Source organism: Grus americana, chromosome 5 (genome assembly GCF_028858705.1).
Source record: "Grus americana isolate bGruAme1 chromosome 5, bGruAme1.mat, whole genome shotgun sequence".
Lineage (NCBI taxonomy): Eukaryota > Metazoa > Chordata > Aves > Gruiformes > Gruidae > Grus > Grus americana.
Genome location: NC_072856.1, coordinates 25,990,604 through 26,010,381, shown reverse-complemented (window position 1 = coordinate 26,010,381; position 19,778 = coordinate 25,990,604). Strand labels below are relative to the sequence as shown.

General features: G+C 43.8%; 1 protein-coding gene across 2 annotated transcripts in view; it reads right to left on the bottom strand.

The window, feature by feature from the left end:
- Positions 1 to 19,778, bottom strand: part of TSPAN18 (tetraspanin 18) — a 126,632-nt gene that overhangs the window by 17,355 nt on the left and 89,499 nt on the right. For both annotated transcript variants that reach the window (XM_054826635.1, XM_054826636.1), the window contains exons 3-5: positions 9,845 to 9,929; positions 3,317 to 3,408; positions 3,008 to 3,202 (exon numbers count right to left, since the gene is read on the bottom strand). In XM_054826635.1, the coding sequence (XP_054682610.1) occupies positions 3,008 to 3,202; positions 3,317 to 3,379 (258 nt within the window). In that variant the 5' untranslated portion in view covers positions 3,380 to 3,408; positions 9,845 to 9,929. The remainder of the gene's footprint in view (positions 1 to 3,007; positions 3,203 to 3,316; positions 3,409 to 9,844; positions 9,930 to 19,778) is intronic.

The window sequence follows — 19,778 nt, the reverse complement described above, 5'->3', positions numbered from 1 at the left end:
CAGATTCTCTCTGATAAGCTTCATTATCATTCCCAAACTGATTTACACTTACATTGTGCAGTCTGCATCACAGATTTGTAACTGTAGAAAGAACACGAGCAGCCATTAGGGTTGACAAGAAAAAGAAGATGGATCATCAGTGCTTCAGAACTTTCTCTCATTCTGCATTTTAAGGAGAGTCAAAATTTGCTTATTATGTTTTGCCTCCCAAAATTAAATTGATTACTGATATATGAGAGCGTTAAACAGCCAACTGGTTAATGCATGTGACACAGCAGGCTCACATTCAAATTCATGTGGTACCCCCCACATGCAAGGTGAACATCCTGAGGAGTGGGGTCTCGCATGTTGGTCAAAAATCCTGCCTCAGCTTCTGGTGATGGTTACAGGTTTATCAGAAGTTTCCCCAAATCAATGTTTCATGTTTCTTTTTCACAGCTCACCTAGTGTTCCAGTTTCAGCAATGCTGTTCCAAAAAGAGCAGCAACTGCCTCTAACCCAAAGGACCCACATTTTCATGCTGAGAAGTTTCAGGGGCTACTGCATCCATTTTACAAGAGTGCAAAACAGGACATCTGCACTCAAAACTAAGCCAAAGGAAGCTAACACAGACTGCTATTGTTGCAAAGCTGAATTCAGTCCTGTGGTGCACTGTTGTATGCTCAACAGCACTTCAGATTCTGATTTTTATGGTGTTCTTTTGCAGTCAGAGGGTCTTTAGGACAATCCAGAAGTTATTCAATGTCTGATTTGGAGGTCAATGTTTGTTGTTGTGAGCCAAGTCCAAATGCTGGGAAATCTAGAAACACTTCACAGCCTTGTACTTAATGCAACATGTTAGGTTCCACAGTGATGTATTTTAACAAAAGACGAGCAGCTTAATGAAAAATAAAAGTCTTTGCAAACGCAGAAGCCAGAACCTAGAGAACATGCATTTGTGCACCTGTCTTGTCCCTTCTATCTTCTGTTTACATTTGGACTAAAAGCTTCAGATATACATTATGCATTGCCATGAAATCTCACTCAAGCAGCTCTCTGTCTCATCAATTCTTTAACAACTTTGTAAGAGGACTTGATTTGATCTAGCAACTTCTCCCCAGGTACCACCCCTCCCCTCAAAGCCTAACACTCTCCTTTTTGCAAGGTGTTCCCAGTCTCTCTTGCATACACTCATGAATGGTTTGCCTTTTCAATGCCTAAAACTTACTCCCATCAGACTTCTGGTTTCACAGATGTTTTATGCATTTAAACATCAGCTGGTGTGGCCCCCCAAAAAGCAGAAATTAGCAATATATCTCTTCTCACTTGGTATCAGCACAGATCCTCGTCCAAGTGCTTCACTGCTGTTGGACATGAGATGGCAGGTTGTTTAACAGAGTTGACTTTGACACCAGAAGCCCTGGAAGACCTGATCCAAGTGGAACACTAATTTCTCAACCACTAATTACTTTTAGAGTTTTTCCTAGTCTAGGGCATTACTTCCAGCCCATGTATTTCTCACATTCCACGTATGAAATAATAATAAAAGTAAATAAATAAAGCAGCAGGGCTCAGAACTATCTCTAAGAATCAGACAAGTAATAACCACAAAACTGAGTGCACTGGAGTATATCTAAAACACCAGGAGGAACATTCAAACATTCAAACTGTGATGTTAAATCAGGAAAGAGCATGGCCCAGAGCTCTATTCCTCCAGCCAGGCCCCCAATCTGTATGCAGTGGGCATGGTCCAAACCGAAAATATTACTCTCCCATTCACTTGCGATCAATACTTCTCAACAAACTCAACTTTACTTTTCTTAATCTGACAGGGACAGGCTTTGAAGTAACCTCAGGCTCATTGGGCCTGATCCTTTGCATTTTATTAGGTTCCTCTGGGCAGATCTCCATGACTTCACAGGTGAAACATTTGGTTTTCTGATTTATTTCTGAGGTGAGTCACTAGAAATCGAACCCACAATGGCTTCCAGAAAAGGGATCTCAACTGGAGGTTATGGATTCAAGGAGTGGGTGAGCCAAGTGCCAGAGACAATTTATCTCAGTGAAGCCACACTCATCTCTAAGAAAAAATGGTTTTGCATTCAAGAAAGACGACTTTCCTGTTCTGTTTAGAGATAAGCCTCTTTTGCGTGATGAAGCAGCTGTGCAAGATACAATCATAAAAAAACCTTGTAGGATCACGATTTATTAAAAAAATATAAAAACAATCCCAAAGTCCCAACAGACTCAGAGGGAGAAACAAAAGGTCACATTTGACAAAAATGAAAAATAAACCTAATGATCTTTGTCTTTCAATACATAACTGGTAATGCCTTCCAGTAAGATAAAATGGCTGGAAACCCTGCAGTATCAGAACTTACGGCAGAGGTCAAAAGTGACTTATTTTAGAGGCTAACTCTTTGTAAATAGTACTTGATGACCACACAGGCTGAAATTTAACCCTATCATTCAGGGGAAAATTTGCCCAAAGATAAGAAATCTGGTTCATTTTAGGAGCAAAGTAGGCTGCATAAGGGAGCGATCAGCTATTGAGAGCCACAATAGTAGGCCACCATGCAGTTCTGAGGTGGAGGTTTCTGCTGACGTGGGAGACTCCGTTACACAGATGCATTGCACTACATGTTCCCTCTGCTTTGTTGCGAACCACTGAGGAATGAATCCACAAGTGGAGCAGTGGGTTTTAGGCAGCCAAGAGAGGATCATTTTTGGTCACTTTATAAAAGTAAAAAAAACCCAAATAAACAAATAGGACCGCTTCAAAACAAAGCTTAACAAGGTCAAAATACACTCCCAGATTCCATACCCACTGGGCTCAAATCTGGTATAGGGAAAAAGCAAATTCTGTGTATTTCTAGCTGTGTGTAAAAGTAGCCTAAGCCTATTTATTATCTAAGGGAATGATGGCTACAACAACAGACACCCGCTCATGCACTTATCACAGCATCATCCAGTCACCCCCATTCTTGGGAAGCAGTAAAAGGTAAACAGAAAATGCAAGGACACTTACAAAAAGCAGGAGGCATTTGTTCTCACGGATGGCACCACAGCAGCCGAGGAAACCCAGTAGAAAGAGCATCGCTCCCATAGCCAGCATGATGTATGCTCCCGTGAAGAGCAGAGGGTTGGCAGCCACTATCTCTCGAAAACCTGTGGGATCCACAATGACCCAGATCCCAACTCCCAGCAGGCACGCTCCTCCCAGCTGTCACGGCACAAGGAGAGGAAAGAGAGGGAGATTACAGCCTATCCTGCTGGGGAGCAGCAGGCTGCTGGAAACAGGATGATTCAGGAGAGAAAGTGGATTCTAAATACTTACAAATATAAAGAAATTGAAAAGAAACATCAGGTACTTCATGCAGCTCAGACAGTCTCCCTCCATGGTCTTCAGGCTCCTTGATCCAATTTTTCCTGCAAAACACCAGCACTTCCTTTTATTGGAGTGACACAATCCTATCTCCATTTGTATTTCCCTCAAGATCCCATGGAGTTCATGATACAGAAGAGCTCATTTCTTACCTGAACAAGGCAACATAGCACAAGCTAGTAAGAGAAAATGATCACTGCTAAGTTCCTTTGCATTCTCCCAGGTCTAAAGGCAAATGTAGATGTGAAAAGGAAAGCTCTAGCTTTGCTTGCAAAGTGAGATGGTGGGGAAAAAAAAATATCCCTCTGCACATGAAGATTTTTTTTTTCCCCAGTCCCTAAAGCCTGTCAGGTCTAAGAAGCACTGAATGTACCTGCCTACTTCACTCTAAAAAAATGTCATATTGACATAGGAGCCAGAAGAAGCTGTGCCCATTTGAAAGACTCACAAGCAAGCATTTGAGGCAGCAGGCTCCAAACAAGCTTCCTCTACAGAATGAATGCCACACAAACAAGGACAACATTTTCAGAGAAACTTGTAGACATTTGGAGGAGATGGGCAGGGAATGACAGCAGCATGTGGACATGGGAAGGCCTGAGGAGGATGTTCTTACACAGTTACTCAGCCTGGGGCACAACACCTGCTTGTCATGCAGTGTGAAATGTTACTGTGCCCATGAAGTCCTGGTGCTCTGCATCCCACTCTGCACAGGTCTTTTGCAGGCAGAGCCCATGGATCAACATTGGTAAGCTTTTAAGGCCAGGAAAAAAATGCTACATAATCTTAACCAGTTTTGAAACTTCATGTCTGAATTAGAAAACAAACTGTTTAGAACAATACTTCTATTGGAAGAGCAGCTATAAATCCTGACCAGGTGAGGCTACGTTGGAGGAAAGTTTCTGCTTGCTGTTTAATGAAGTGACTGTGTCTCCCAATATGCAATTATATCACCAAGTACCCTAGAGGGACAGACAAATAAATACATAAAATAGTAAAACTTCCACTGAAACATAAGATAATACAGTCATGGCACCGTGCACAAATGGATGCATACATATGCAAACACAAAGGCACAAGTCTGCTTAGCTCCCTAGGGAAGCCTTCCTGAAGCCCACATGCTTCTTAACCCATCTCTTTCTCCACTGAGAATGCCATTCCCTAAATAGACCTGCATCCAATGATATGCTATGTTAGCAAAGTACATTCAATTGATTGAAAAGAAAAACCAGACATTATCCAAGGTTTTCACCAGCCCAGAAAGAAAACTCTTTCTTTCACTCCTTCATTGTTTTTGTTAATCCACAAAACTTGGGAGTGCCATAGAGCTTTGTGGGGTGCTTCCCCCAGTGACCATGGGAACTGTTCTGTTTTAGCCAAAGAGCTGAGAAACCCCATAGCAAGCAGTGCTCCCAGCAAGGGGCTGCCTGAGGTAAAAGCCATATTTTTATCATACAGTGTGTGTTTGCTGCACTTCCTTAACCTGGTTTAAAAATCAGATCAGTTCCTTCCTAGTGGCAAAACAGGCAGAGACACACGTGGTGCGACGCAGAAGCTCATGTGGACATGCAGCTGCTTTCCCTCTGCACCTTCACGTGCCTGAGGTATGACAGCAGCATTCCAGTGCTGGCTGGGTACCACCAAGGGAACTCCCTTTGCTAGAGGAATCCTGAGAAGATCCACAAAGCCAGTCTTACAGTCCACCTCGCTTCTGGAGAAACACAAACCTGAATCTGAACCTGAGAACAAAAGTAATATTTTCCTTTAACAGTTTATTTTCTTATACCTCTGATAAACAGCTGTTCTGCCCAGAGAGACTCAAAGCCAAGACCACGACTGCAGGAGATGGTGTGGCACAGAGCTCTGACATGGGCTTGGAGGAGATACCCACAGCTTCCTGACAGTGTTTAAACCCATGTCTGCAAATCTCACAGAGAAAGGAGATCTTGAAGTCTAGAAGGGTAAAGAGCTGGAGAGGGAATTCTTGAGTTTCGTGGGAAAGGTGAACCTTCAACTCCACTAACCCATGAGCTTGGACACTATAGTAGAGCACGATATGAAAATACAGGCAAATCGATAGAATACTGGAACTTGAAGAGTCCCACAATTATTGGCAGCCAGATGTTCCCATCACCACTGTGCTGGTTTTGGCTGGGATACAGTTAATTTTCTTCATAGTAGCTAGTATGGGGCTATGCTTTGCATTTGTGCTGAAAACAGCGTTGATAATAATAGAGATGTTTTTGTTCTTGCTGAGCAGTGCTTACACAGAGCCAAGGCCTTTTCTGCTTCTCAGACCACCGCACTAGTGAGTAGGCTGGGGGTGCACAAGGAGTTGGGGGGGACACAGCCGGGACAGCTGACTTGAGCTGGGCAGAGAGATATTCCAGACCATATAATGTTATGCTCTGTACGTAACTGGGGAAGCTAGCTGGGAGGTGCGATTGCTGCTCGGAAACAGACTCGGCATCATTTTGGGGGTTTTTTTCCTCTGCAGGTGGTGAGCAATTGCATTTGTGCATCACTTGTTTGTTTCTTTAATATATATTCATTATTCTTGTTGTTGTTGTTATTATCTTCCTTTGTTGTCCTATTACACTGTCTTTATCTCAACCCACAAGGTTTTGTTTTTCTTTTCCATTCTCTTCCCCATCCCACCGTGGAGGGGGGAGTGAGTGAGTGGCCATGTGGTATTTAGTTACCGGCTGGCATTAAACCATGACAACAACACAAAAAAGTTATGCTCCAATGAAACAAAGGATGGCTAAATCTCAGTATATTAGCCAAAGTCTGAAAGTTAGCTGAGAAACTTCTAAGTCCTGCTGCCTCGAGCACCCACCCACGTGATCTGTATCATAGTAGCCTTAGGCAAAAAAGACATAAATAGCAAACCAGTTTAGCCGAATTGTGCCACTTCACATCATTTACACTCATAGAATCATAGAATCATTAAGGTTGGGAAAGACCTCTAAGATCAAGCCCAACCATCTACCCAACGCCACCATGCCTACTAAACCATGTTGCGAAGTGCCACGTCATCTCACTGCAGAGGCACCCACATGAGAAACATTGCCTGTGGTCCAAGAAGCAGCAGCTCCTGAGTCTAATGCTGTCTTGCTGCTTTGTAGTGTTGATAAATCACATTCCCGCCTTACTTTACTTTCCATGTCTGGGTCTGCCTCCTCTGCAAGACAAGCAGGCTCGCTTGGAGCCACTCTGATTTCCTGACCCGAGTACAGGCCTCCTTTTCTTTTCAAAGACAAACCTAAACAACCATTCCTTGCATTGCTCCTGCTTGGGCATCCACTCAGTACGTTAAAATGTTTTCTAGGTGTGAGCAGGGAAGGTAGACTCTAAATCTGTTGAGCAATCAGGCCCTGAAAATTTCACTGGCAGGGCCATGAGGCACAGTAACCTGGGAGCAGCACGAACACATGCACACTCAGCTTTGGCAGGTGAGGACTCCCTTCTTTCCCTGGGCAAGAAATTGTCCCCAGTGGTGGTGCTGGGCTCAGACTTGTAATTTCTAAACCCACCATGCTTCACACAGCAAAGCAACAACTAAGTGCAACCCTACTAATTGTGCTGTGCTTCAAGCCATGAACACACCTGTACACACACATGTACAGTTTACAAATCCCAAAGTCCTTCAACTCAGGATGTACAAATGGAAGTCAGTAGCAACAGTGCAAGGTCTGGGGCAGCAAAGCCAAGAACAGAACATGTCAAAGCTTCCACATCCTAAGAGCTCAATGCAAACTTCCGAAAAATGCCAACCCACTGACCTAACCTGAGAAACAGGAGCTCTGAGCAACTGTTTCAGTGCTGAAACTTTGAGCTTGGAGACACCCTCACATACCAGCATAACACACCCTTTCCAGTTTTTGCTGGGTACCCAGATTCCCAAACAGGACATGCAAGATCACCATTTGGGATTCTGTGATTACACTGATTAAAACAGGGCAAATCAACCAAAAGCATGATCTGACCTCTTACACAGCACTTAAAACTGTTTCATGTCAGAGCTGAAGCACTCCAGTGTATATGAAATATATTACCATCTAGTTCATATATGTAGTAGTGCTCTAGACTTTGAAGAGTATATAACTAATGCTATTTACAAACAAGCAAAATACAAATAATATTACTTACAAATAATGTAATTATGAAACCATTTGTGCCAACTGCTGCCTTACAAATTAGCTGAAGGTACCTGAAGTGCCTGATGACAGGCTGCATGGAGAAAATAACTGACATGAAAGGACAATCCTGACCCACAGAGCTGCTTTTTTCTTCCACTTTTCTTTTTAAGCCACACACACAAAAGGCAAATTTTGTAAGTAACTCCTACTACAGGCTGATGCAAGTGCAATAAAAACTGAATGCATATGTCTTAATCTACCTTTTAAAAACATCTTCTCTCCCCTCCTCCAGGCCCCAAATTTGTGACAGATTAAGTTCTCCTCTGCAGGAGACATTTAACACTAAGCAAACATTAACAGTCAGAACTGCAGAAGACAGGGGCTGACAGATGCTTTCCCTGGCTTGTCCCATCTCAGACCTGTGAGACATATGAGATGCATTTGGTTTTGTCTGAAATGTAGCAATAAATGTTCAGCTTTTTCTTAGGCAGATTATTGTACATTTCTCCCCCCTAATATGAATTTCATCTTGCAAAGTGACAGGGAGGCTAAAAATCCACAGCAGCATAGCCAGAAAACATACCCCAGCTGCTGTAAACAGTTAGAAGTAAGTCTAGTTTTTCAAGGCAATGCATTTTTTTGTTCTCCAGCCACCATTTATTTCCTACCTTCTGGCATTTGCTTTTGCACGCCTTGCAGCTACCTTGAACTTCACATACCTAAAGGCAGCTGCTCAACCACACCCTCAAAAACTGCTTCCAAGTTTTTCTTTGCTACCACTGACATTTCCCTCTACCCCCATCTCCCTTTCACACTGGATTGAAACCCATGGTTTCACTTTGATTGCTTTTTGCCTTGGAGATGGAATCACTGAAAAACTTAGGTTGGACAGTACCTCTGGATGTCGTTAGGTACAAACACCCACTGCATTCAACCTGGGCCAGTTCCAAAGTTTGACCCAACTTCAAAGTTAGAGCAGGTTGCTCAGGGCCACATTAGTTAAGTTTTGAATATCTCCAAGGACTGAGATTCTCCCAGTCTCTTCCAATGTTTGACCACCCTCCTTGTGAAAAGATTTTTCAAAACAGCTGTCCAAGGTATGTCCAAGTTACCTTGTGGTGAAAGGAACAAGACCATCCCTCAGATGTGCCAGTCTATCAGAACTCTCAGAAGCACCTTATCTTCACCAGTCTCAGTCCTTGCGTGTACCATACCAGACCACTCCTACCCTCTACTGCAAACAAGTGTGTGAGCCATTTTCCTTGCCTACCATTCCAACCATGTAATGCCTACACCTAACATACCTCTGCTGACTATTTGTATTTCACTGCATAAAATTCAGGCATTGTGCACTTGCCTGATGGCACATCACAGTCGACCCATACTTGATAGAAATCACAGAATAACCAAGATTGGAAGAGACGCCCAGAGGTCATCTTGTCCAACCCTCATGCAAACCACTTTTTCAGTCACTTCTGTCATATTGTCCATGTATATTTTCTTTTCATATAAATATCTCTTTGCCGTCAACATGCATGAGGACCTTGTCCACTGAGCTGATTCGCTGCTTCCTTTAAAACCTAAGAACCAGTTCTGCAGTACCTCCTACAAAATATTAGCCAACAGCTTGAGAAGCAAATGGTGCTAACTCACACCTACTTTCATATTCATGCACAATGCAACCAAGTAAAAGCAGAAGACATACTTGAAGCTCTCCAGAACCACTACCAGACAGCCTTTAAGAGAATTAGAAAATGTGGAACAGGTTCTCTTCTAAGTCAGTGCATCAATTTCTAGAAGCTGTCCCAGCTGAGATGTCACTAGAAATGTCCCTGATGCTCTAAGCTGCACCAGTGGTGAAGGACCACCACAACCTGGCATCGCTCCATTGCGTCCTCTCCCCAGCAACACGGCAGCCCATCCTTTGGCTTGCAGGTATGGAGACTTGGCTCAGCATGGTTGCCTTCCTTCATGGAGTACGCCTTTCCCAAGAGAATTTCTGTGTTCACTATCTGCAAGCAGCATGCAACTCCTTTAAACCGAAGTGGTGGGGTCTGCTAAAAGAACATATCTAACAGGTGGTACCTTCCAGAAAACCCTCTCAGAGTATTATTTCCATACAGTCTGCTCCTCTAGATAGGGCAGAGATAGGGGCAGTTTAATTAGGAGACAGAAGAGGGACGACTTGAAGTACACCTTGCAGGTGTACTTCATGTATGATGGCATGAGCTGTATATTTCTCACCCCCTCCTGCACACCATAGCTACCCCTCACCAGCCTTGACAGAGATAGAGAGAAAGCATCCAACATGCAGAAAGAAAGAGCTGTAAACAAGACTCACCTTCACAAATCTTGGGACTTGAAGCGCCTATTCTAGTCTTTAACTGTCTGTATGTCCCATGTATCTCTTTCTAGCCAAGCTTGTCCTGTAAGAGAAAAATATGCAATTACTGCAGAAGTCAATAAAATGCAATCATGTTAAATACACAATTTATTAAAACACACCATCCTGATGAATATGTTCAGTCTAATTGCCACCTTAATTTAGTGTACGTTAGTACTAATGAAGAGCTTTCAATACCCAGTGAGGGATCCAGTTCCTCAGAATCTCTTTAACAACCTTCGGGGTGTTTTAAATGCCCACAGACCACATGTAAATCTATAGTCCCATTACACATGCACCTCATACCACAACAGGACTAGATTAATACCAGCTGCACCTTCAATATTTTATAGGAGGTTTAGACAAACTTTAATCTGCTGTGACTTTACAGCCCATTTACCAGGAAAATGGAAAAGGCAGAGGAAGGGAGATGGAATGCATCTTTGGGAAGCCCAGCCCAGTCATTAGGAGCAACAGCCTGAGACACTGGGCGCTATCCCTCGTTCTTCCAGCCAGCTCTCATGCCAAGTTGAGCAAATTACTTCCTCTCCCTCTGCCTCATTATCACTGCCTGGGAAGCAGAAACAGAGAGGAACGGTGAAGCCACCGCACTGCCCACTCAAAGGCATTAGATAAACAGGTGCAGGCAGAGGGACCCGGGTGCAGACTACCACTGCCCTTGAGCTAACAGTTACAATTTTCTCAGTAAATTTTAGTTTCTGCCTGCACTTTGTCTAGGCAAAGGTGAGGTGAGACTACAGACTGATGTGCAATGCATGCTTGTTTGACTGTTGCTTTCTCAGGGCACCCTCTCCCAGGTTGTTTTTTCCACCCGTCCGACACAGCCCCAACCGCACACTGCAGGGCCCGTGGGGAAGCGGCAGCCTTTATTCAAACAGTGCCCCATGCCACAAGGGTCCAATATTCACACAGGGTTGCTTGACACTGTAACTCAGTCACTCATCCTTCACAAATCATTTTGGAATACTCATAGCTTTGCTGAAGCCATTGCTTCCCTGTGAGGGATCAGATAAGTCACCTGGGTCTATTCCTGCTCTCTCACTGCCAGCATTTCATCACGATTTCTGGAGAGGGTGCATTTAACATCTGTTTCCCCACAAACATTTGTGAATGCCCTTTGAAAATTGCCTCCCATTAAGACCTCTGTGAGTAAAAGTCTATCGTTTCTTGTTGGCAGGAAGTGAACAAAGAGTTTCAAGGTGGCTGAGACTATTACAATATAAACCACATAATGAATATTCATAGACTTTTTGTTTTGCATGAATTCCTCACATTTAATGCCCCTCCTCTGTCACTGTGGACCTGCATCTCTGAATGATGAGGAGGGATGGCTTCCCTTTGGAAATCTGGAAGGTACAAACATCTATAGCAAATCGACCCAATCCCTGCTGCAAAGTACTGAAGGCATCTGCCAAGCAGCAGCTGAATTGCCCCGCTTTACAATGCTGTGTATGAAGGCTGCCCCAGATCAGTACAGCTTTACCACCAGCATGGAAGCTACGTGACTGGCTGGGAGATGGTTGCAGCAGGCGCAAGGACCTCTGGAGAGGGGCTTGGAGAGTCTACAGCTATGACAAGAGACAGCGTCACTGCCCCACAGTAGAGAGTCCCTTTTTGACAGTCATGGCCCAGTGTCCACCCTTACCTTTTAATCTTTTTCTTTTGTGTGTGGGGACACTTCATCCTCTGTTTTGCATGTGCAGTTGAGACATAGTTTCTTCAGTTGTCCTATCCTGTGATGCCACTATCCTGGGATAGCTGCTGCCGGGAGAAGATTGCTCTAACTTTAAAGCAGAGATGACACTCTGCTATATAAACCTATCATTAGGAAAATAACCAGAATGATAGGATTCCTGCTCCTACTGAGTTTGCATATAATTACATCCCTACAAGCCCTCAAAGGTCTGCGTGGGAGAGGAATTTTATTTTTTTATTCCTCTTAAGTCACAATATTTTAAAGAAATTACAGCACCACGGAGAGGAAGAACTTAAATGCTTCAGTAGGTACCAGCAGGTGCTGTGTCAGAAGGGATGAAAGAGTGTGTGTGGTGCCAAACAACAGCAATACTCCATCTTACTCTATGGCCCTAAAGGGGAGGAAGTCCCTGCCAAACAGACTCTCCTTGGTTAATAGCTACGATTTTGTCATTAGGGAGAATTGCAGAAAGTGCAAAACCACCATGCCTAATTGCAACTCAAGCAAGCCGATGCCTTTAATTACAGTCACTGGGGAAACACAGTGGAAGCTGGAGTGACGGCCGAGGCCAAGCCTCCTTCCTTGGGGCTGCACGCGTGCAAGCCGTGCTGCCCCAGCTGGCTGAGCAGCTGCGTTTGGCATGTTGTCCTGCCTCCTCGCGCATCTCACAGCCACGGCATCGAGTGTCCTTGCTGAGCGCTGGCTTCTCTTCACATTCGCTGCTTTTAGAGCCGCTCTTTGTGAGGAGCAGGCTTTGATGAAGGAAAAGCAGCTAAACTCATGACTCCTGCTGGTCTCACGCAGCAAGACAGACAGTTGGAGAGCCAGAGATAAGAGGAAGGGGGCAAAAAGAGGCTGATATTGTCAACAGGTAGCAAGTGAAACAAGAAATGAATGGAGGGTGCAAGATGGAGAAGCAAGGCTTGTCTCTGGGAGAAATCCAGTCTGCTGCATGTTAACTAGTGCAGGAAGGCCGCCAGATGTATGGCTTACAGGTGTCCTGCTTCACAAGTGTCCCTAGCTACTGCCAGTCCCCTTTGCTCATCACATTTGCAGGATCTAGAGAAACCTAAACACATGCCAGCCAAAGGAGAAGCTGAAGACTGAAGTCATGTCCTGCTGGATCTCTGCAACAGGTCAGTGCTTTTATGGTGAAGGGTGAGGAGAAACATCTCTGTGGAAGCAGGATCAGATTAATATTCCTTTGCAATGGCTTCAAAAAAAGTAAAACATTTGCTGCTCCTGAACTGGAATTTGGCCCAAGCTGTCAGCCCCATGCATATCCTGTAACTATTGCTCCTACATAAATAACTAATTGCACTGGAATTTCATAGTGCTTGCATAGCAGAGTCATTGCTGTGACACAACTACATTACTGCATGTAAATCCAATTAGATTCCAAAGTGCACTGTGTAACTATAATCAGCCCCTGTGGAGCGGCCATGAGGGGACCTGCACAAGGCCATGCAACTAGATACTAAATTACAGTCAATCTACCTCCTCTTTAGTTGCATTAAAATGCTAATGTCACTGTAATATGGGCCCATTTACCAGCGATGACTGCGTGCCTTGCAACATTGGAGTGAATGAGGTTGTTGCGCTGCCTGAGAGCATTTAATTCCTCAGTACAGTTGAGTGAGCAAAGCCCTTAGGGGCATCTTATACCTTAAACCAATAACCTGATTGGCTTTTATAACTCTAAAATCATATGAGGCTTGGGATGGTGTGTAAATGAATCTGAGATGCTGCTAAAACTACCCTAAGTTTCCTTCCCAAGCAGAGCGTTCAGGACAACTGGGCCACATCCCTTCCTGACTCTTCTCTGCCCACTGTTAATGAAGACACATTTCTGCCACCAAAAGGCTGTGCATAAAGAGCACATCAGTCACACACAGGAGGAAAAACAGGGCTGGACTGAACCTCTTAAAGCTTCATATAAATTACGCCAGCTTTGCAACAAAACCAATAATACAACACTTACCATCTATGTTTTATATTTGCAACTTTGCACAATGTGCACACAGAATACATGAGATCATAGGGAGGCAGAATCTCCCACATTTACAGACATTCAAAATGGAAATTCAGAAGTCCCAGAGCAGAACCGATTCTCCCAATTGCTGTAAAGTTTGGAAAAGTGCTAGGGTACGTGTCTGAAATGTCAGTATAGCATCAGGCACAAAACACTCCATTTCAACTAGTGCAAATGTGCATACAGCTCTGTTCGAAACACAAACTGCTCACTTTGGCTCCTTCCCAAGCAAAGTTCAATAGGTAATCATGTCTGGCTCTTTCATACAGCTTTTCACACACAGACATCAGCCGTCTCAGAAAAGAAGATACTGCATACAGAACCAACACAACTGATAGCCTGCAACTCTGAAGTTCTATTCCTTAAAAAAAAAAAAAAAAAAAAAAAAAAAGAGTCCTCAGCTCACAGGTGAATTTTCCCTTCTATCAACCACAGTGCAATAGAACCATATGGTACTGATTGTCTTTCTGAATAGATGATCCAAAGATTTTATGCACTGATAATATAACAATATTAATTCTGCTTACCAGATAAGAAAACCAAGGCTAAAAGGGGAATGGATGTGGTAGCCCTCCTGACCCACAGTTCACCAGTCTGTACTGAGACCAGTCCCAAACCCATTAAAAAGTTGATCGCTTCTGGCTGACAAGTTACACTCTTTCACAGGCATCTTCTGTCCCAGAAAGAAGTCTATTTAGCATACAAAAAGGGAGGCAGCTAACTTAGGCCTCCTACGTCTGAAAATATTTCCCTTTAGGATGGAATAAATGTCACCCTCCTGAGTGGATCATGGAGTTGCATCACAAGCCAAGTGACATTATCCACTGTCACATCGGATACTGTCAAGTGCTGAAACACTCCATACGCTTGCACGGCATTCCAGACGCTAAGGGCCCTGCCGCTTTTTCCCTGAGCCTGACACATCTCACCTTTACAACAACCGACTCCTCGATGCTCTTTTCTATTCTCTTTTACTATAGCCTTGCTTTGTTTGCAGCAAACGCCGCAGCAGTTTGTGGCATTCATGATTGTTTTGAAAGATGCAGGAATACATCTCAGAAACACTGGGCAGTTGCTGTGGCAACCCTATCCTTCTCAGACCATGATTTCCAATATTTTAAGAAGTTTCCTGATACTTTGCAGGCTTCAAGAAAACAATGCAGAGGAGGAAAATGATTGATTTTAAAGTAAGGAAGCAATCAGAACGGATTACTATGAGCCACAGGGCCTTGTCCGATCAAAAAGATGATGATGATCTCTCCTTAGCAGAGGAAAGCAGCCCCAGACCGGCTGGGCAGAGGCATAGGTAAGGGCCCATGGGCAAGGGAATTTGAAACCCCTGCTATTATCATCCGTTTTAATACAGAACGGAACTCTAGATCAGTAGGTTAACTTGTTGTTTTCTGTGCTTTTTCATAGGGTGGGTAAAAAGAAACCCACCCTTTAACACCATTAAATTGGAGGACTAACAATCTTAATTGCTTTTAAGAAAGAAATCCCAAACAGAACTTTGAATGCATTAACTAATTTACAAAAAAAAAAAAATTGGAAAAACTCTTTTTGTTCAAGATAACTGCCTACACAGATGCAAAATCAGAACAGCCAGTCAGGTTTAGTCAGTCTAGAGAAGCAAAGGTTAGGAAAAACATCCTGTAAGAAAAGCAGATCTTAAATGAGGGATCTCAGTAATACTAAATAAACCAGAAAATAATATTGCTGGAAACCTGAGAAGCAGCATTATTTATCTGATTCTGGTCATTTTTTAAATGTTTTTAAGAAGAAGAATAATAATGCATCCCAAAGTGCCATTGATTCTAAACACAATAGGAAATTCTTTATCCCACAGAGCTTGCAATTCAGAGTGATTTATTTATATAGGAAATAAATACATTTCACAAGCTATAGGTATGATATGTCCAGGAAAACTTGAATGCAGCAAAGGTCATGAGAAACGACCTAGGGAAGAGAGGCAGACATGAAGTCTAAGTTACCCTGCTTATAGCCAAACTGATACACATCTCACATATGTTCCGTGAGCAAACCTAAACTGAGTTTCACTGTAATCAGCATCTTTAACTCATTCTAAGACACAAAACTTCAGCTAATGTGGTTTGAAAGGTAAATATGACTGATCTCAACCACACCTGTCCCTATTAAGGTATGAACACCCAACTATTCAACATCTTTTGCGACAGGTATTTCTGATTTCTGATTAAGAAAGCGTAAGAAGGAGCGGAGAGAGAACCACGGCCACAGCCCACAATAGAGCTTCAGATGTTCTGGAGGAAAATAAACGAGACTTAATAAATCCCATAATCTTGGCATATGTGTTTCTAAATGTTCTCTCTTCCTTCAGAAGATGTATAATCTAAGCGCTCCAGCAACGATCAGGTTCCAGGCAGACAAAAGACCCTCAGCACAATTCATACGTAGATGACAGGAGTAGAGGGACTAAGTGAGATATGAGCCAAGACTTGCAGGCTGGCTCCCAGCTGCTTTTGCTTTCCCAATGGATAACAGATACTGCATCAAGACACACAATGTCATGCAAGTGAATTTGCTGCTCTCTTAACACCTCATTTTTCTCTTCATCTGAACTTATTTCGAAAGCATACACTTCACTGTCCCCCTTCTTTCTCTTTTGTCCTTACTCATGGCAAGGGAAACATGAAAGACAGCACGGCTGGTTATTGTTAATGTATCTGAAAGTGCAGACATTAAAAAGGGGGTTATTCTGGAACGTGCCACGGTTTTCCTTGCTATTCGCACAGGCAGCTAATGATCACCCTGATAGCTTCTCTCTCTGAAGTCGTAATAAGCTTACAAATGAACCCATTCAGCACATATTAAAAAGCAAGGGATGCTCCTTTGATTATGGCCTTTATGGAAATCTCTGAGTATTTGTTTTGTTGCTGCACAGCCGCAATTAGGATGTGCTGCTGGGAGCCGGCTCAGCTGCCGGAGCGGTGGGGTTTGGAGACACCTCCCAGCACCATAGCAACACATCCACCACTCCCAGCATCACTCACAGGGAGCCAGCCTTTGGTCGACACCAGGCAGGCACACTTCAGTGCTTTCAGGAATTAAGAAGTAAAAGGTGCCTAATTAAACTTCCTCCATTGATGCCTTGACCATGTTTATGAAGAGACATGGCCTGCCCTGTGCGTTCTCAGGGCTCTTGGCGTTGGAGGCATCCGCTTCACGCTGCAGGGCAACTGGGGGTATGCATGTTGGAGAGTCTTGAGGAGGCGACAGCTTTACTTTGCTGAGGTGAGAATATGGGGGAGCTCACTTCCATCACCACCTATAGCACTTCTCCCACAACAACCTCATCCTTCCACATGCGGGGAGGGGAAATGAATAACCTTATGGAAATCTCCTTACCACTGAACTGCTCAGAGGCTGATCCAAATGCCACTTACGTTGCTGACAGACTTAAAACTTTTTCAGGGGAGAAAGAAAAAAAAAGAAGAATTTTTAAGGATGTAAAAACCTAGCACAATTGGGGTTTGGTCTTTGGTTTGAATCTGGGTCAAATATTTCATGTTAGCTAAAAGAGCATACCTTTTTTGCCCTTAATGAAGAGAACATAATGAACAATATACCTGCTTTCCCAAAATATCCTTATTCCCTAAGCACAGTGCATCTGCAGCGGTCTTAAGTGGAGCAACTTGGGGAGCAATTCATTTTTGCACACACAGACAGCAGCTTACATGCTGATGACATGGATGCACAGGCTTTCAGATAGCCTCAGTGGGGTGACTTTCACCCACAAAAAGCATAATGTCTCCTCTTAGACAGCTAGCACTCTAAACAAACCGCTTCTACTTCGCCTGAAAGGCAAGACCTTTGTATGGAACAGATATTTTCTACATCTCCAGGAGACTGGCTGGGGTTAAAGCAGGTCAAACCATGTAATACAGATAGCTTTGTGTTGATACTACCCACGGTGCCTGTTAGAAAGGCTATAATTGTGAGAAACCATTTCTCAGGAAGGATATTTAATACAGTGCCAAAGAGCCTCCCCAGGCAGGCTTTGTTTTAAGGTTTGTGAGATTTAGGGGGAAAGGACTGTATCTCTTGTTGTGAAGTTGTTCAGGGCCAGCACGTTTTTAGCTCTGTTGTAATCTAAATAACACATAAGGACAGCAGTGGAAACTTCACTACCAGCATCACTTGCAAGCAGACTGGGAATAGCCTGGGGCAAAACCTGAAGCACCATCAATCATACATATACATAAGAATTGGCATGCACTGACAGGGTATCATAAGGACTCTTCCAAAACTTAAACAGCAAATTTAACCATGGAAATACCTGAATGCTGATAAATTTTCTTTTACTCAGTCTTCACTGATATTTCACTTGCTGGAAGTCAGGAGTTAGAAACTGAAGACATAAAAACTCCTCTAATTCAAATCAGGAGGGTTGGAATAATTCCAAATCTATCAGTGAATGATGAAGGCATGAGCAGCTCACATGGCCTTAAAACAGTACAAAAGCCAACTTGTAGCTGGGCTGCTGAGAGCCTTGCTCTTCGCACCCAAAAGAAGCAAGAATGCAGTCTGACCCAATCTGGCAATTCCTATTTTTACAAAGTCTAGGCAACCTTTTTAGGGAGGACAACAGAACATAGTGATGAAAACAGATCTCCTGCGAGGTGCAGGACCCCACAGGCTAACCTCCACATCAATCAGGACTGGGCTGAATTCTGATGCCAAAATCACACCAGTTTTCAGTGGCTAAAGTTCACTATACTCCCACCTTTGCTATGTCTCTTTTCTCAATCAGCATGAAATTTGAAAGCAATGCTGCCTTTCCACTAAAAAAGCATGTATTTTAAAAGTATCAAAACCAGGTTTGCAGGGAAAACAGCCAAAGCAGCCCAGGTTTAGGCTGAGAAAACATAGGGAACAACAGGATGTTCAAGCTATTCCCAGCACGGAGAGACAGCCTTTCTGGGGCGTTCTCCCAGTTAGGCTGCAGAGTTGCTCTGAGCTCTACATCAAGGACAAGAAAAGTTGTCTCAAGTGACACAGCATTTAACAGCCTCTTGTCCCATCACTGCTGTCAGCATGGGGAGGAGTATCCTATGAGAGTGCCAGGCTGCCTGCACCGAAAGCAGTTGAGAAAGGCAGTACATAGAAAGGCAGTATTCAAAATATTGTTGTTTTTAATGAAAACAAGTATTTTGAGTGACTGCCAGTATCACTTTAAAATGTTCAGGTACAAAACCCCAGGTGGGGTCCTTCATATGAACCACACAGTTCTGAGCTCATGGCAACTGGACAAAAAAAGATCAGGTGGCTTATACTCCACTTTTGCCACTTACCCACAATGATGTGCTCAAAACTGTGTAAGTATCCATCTAGAGCTGATGTCTCCAAAAATGCTCTCCTGCAGCCCTCACACAGCCCTCCCCCCCTGCAAGTTTTCCTCTGCAGGTTCACAGTGTCACCTCCTCACTAGGAAAATCCCAAATCAATAATCTATTGATCAGAAGAGAGACACAGCAAACAATTTCATCTTGAAAGCAGACACCATCCACCACACAGCTGAGGTTCCTCATTGACCAGCGTTACCAGTGCCCCAGGGCTCCTGGACAGTGCAGAGGTTGCACTACAGGCGTTTGTGTGTTGGAGGGAAAGGGCACTCTTGTTAGGAGCTGAGAGCTATTGCCAACCACACATATTTTGAAACTTCACCTTCAGCACAGCAGCCCACACACCACCCTGCCTGCTGTTCTCCATAGACAATGGTGCGAACTAGCTCTTCCAGGAGGTCTGCACAGCCATGAGAGTCTTCAGGGCATTTGGGATCAAGGATCAGTATCCTGGTTGCCCCAGCTGCTAATAAAGTCGGGGGGTGGGGGTGGGGGTGGTGGGGATATAGGGGCACTTTTAGAAAATGCAGGGTTTGCAGCTGCTCCCTCAGAAGTCGCTCAAGAACAAAAGTTTTCCAGTCAGCACAGACTTGATCAGGAGTTTGAGACAGGCACTTCCAATTATCTGATACTCAAAGCAGAAAAGCTGCAGTGCAAAACTTCCCCAAATAGGGGACCACCTATTTGCAGCCCTTGGAAAACAGGTTTGTTCCTACGTCTTTTCGATGAAGCATATTAATCTGGACACAGGGTGCACTCATG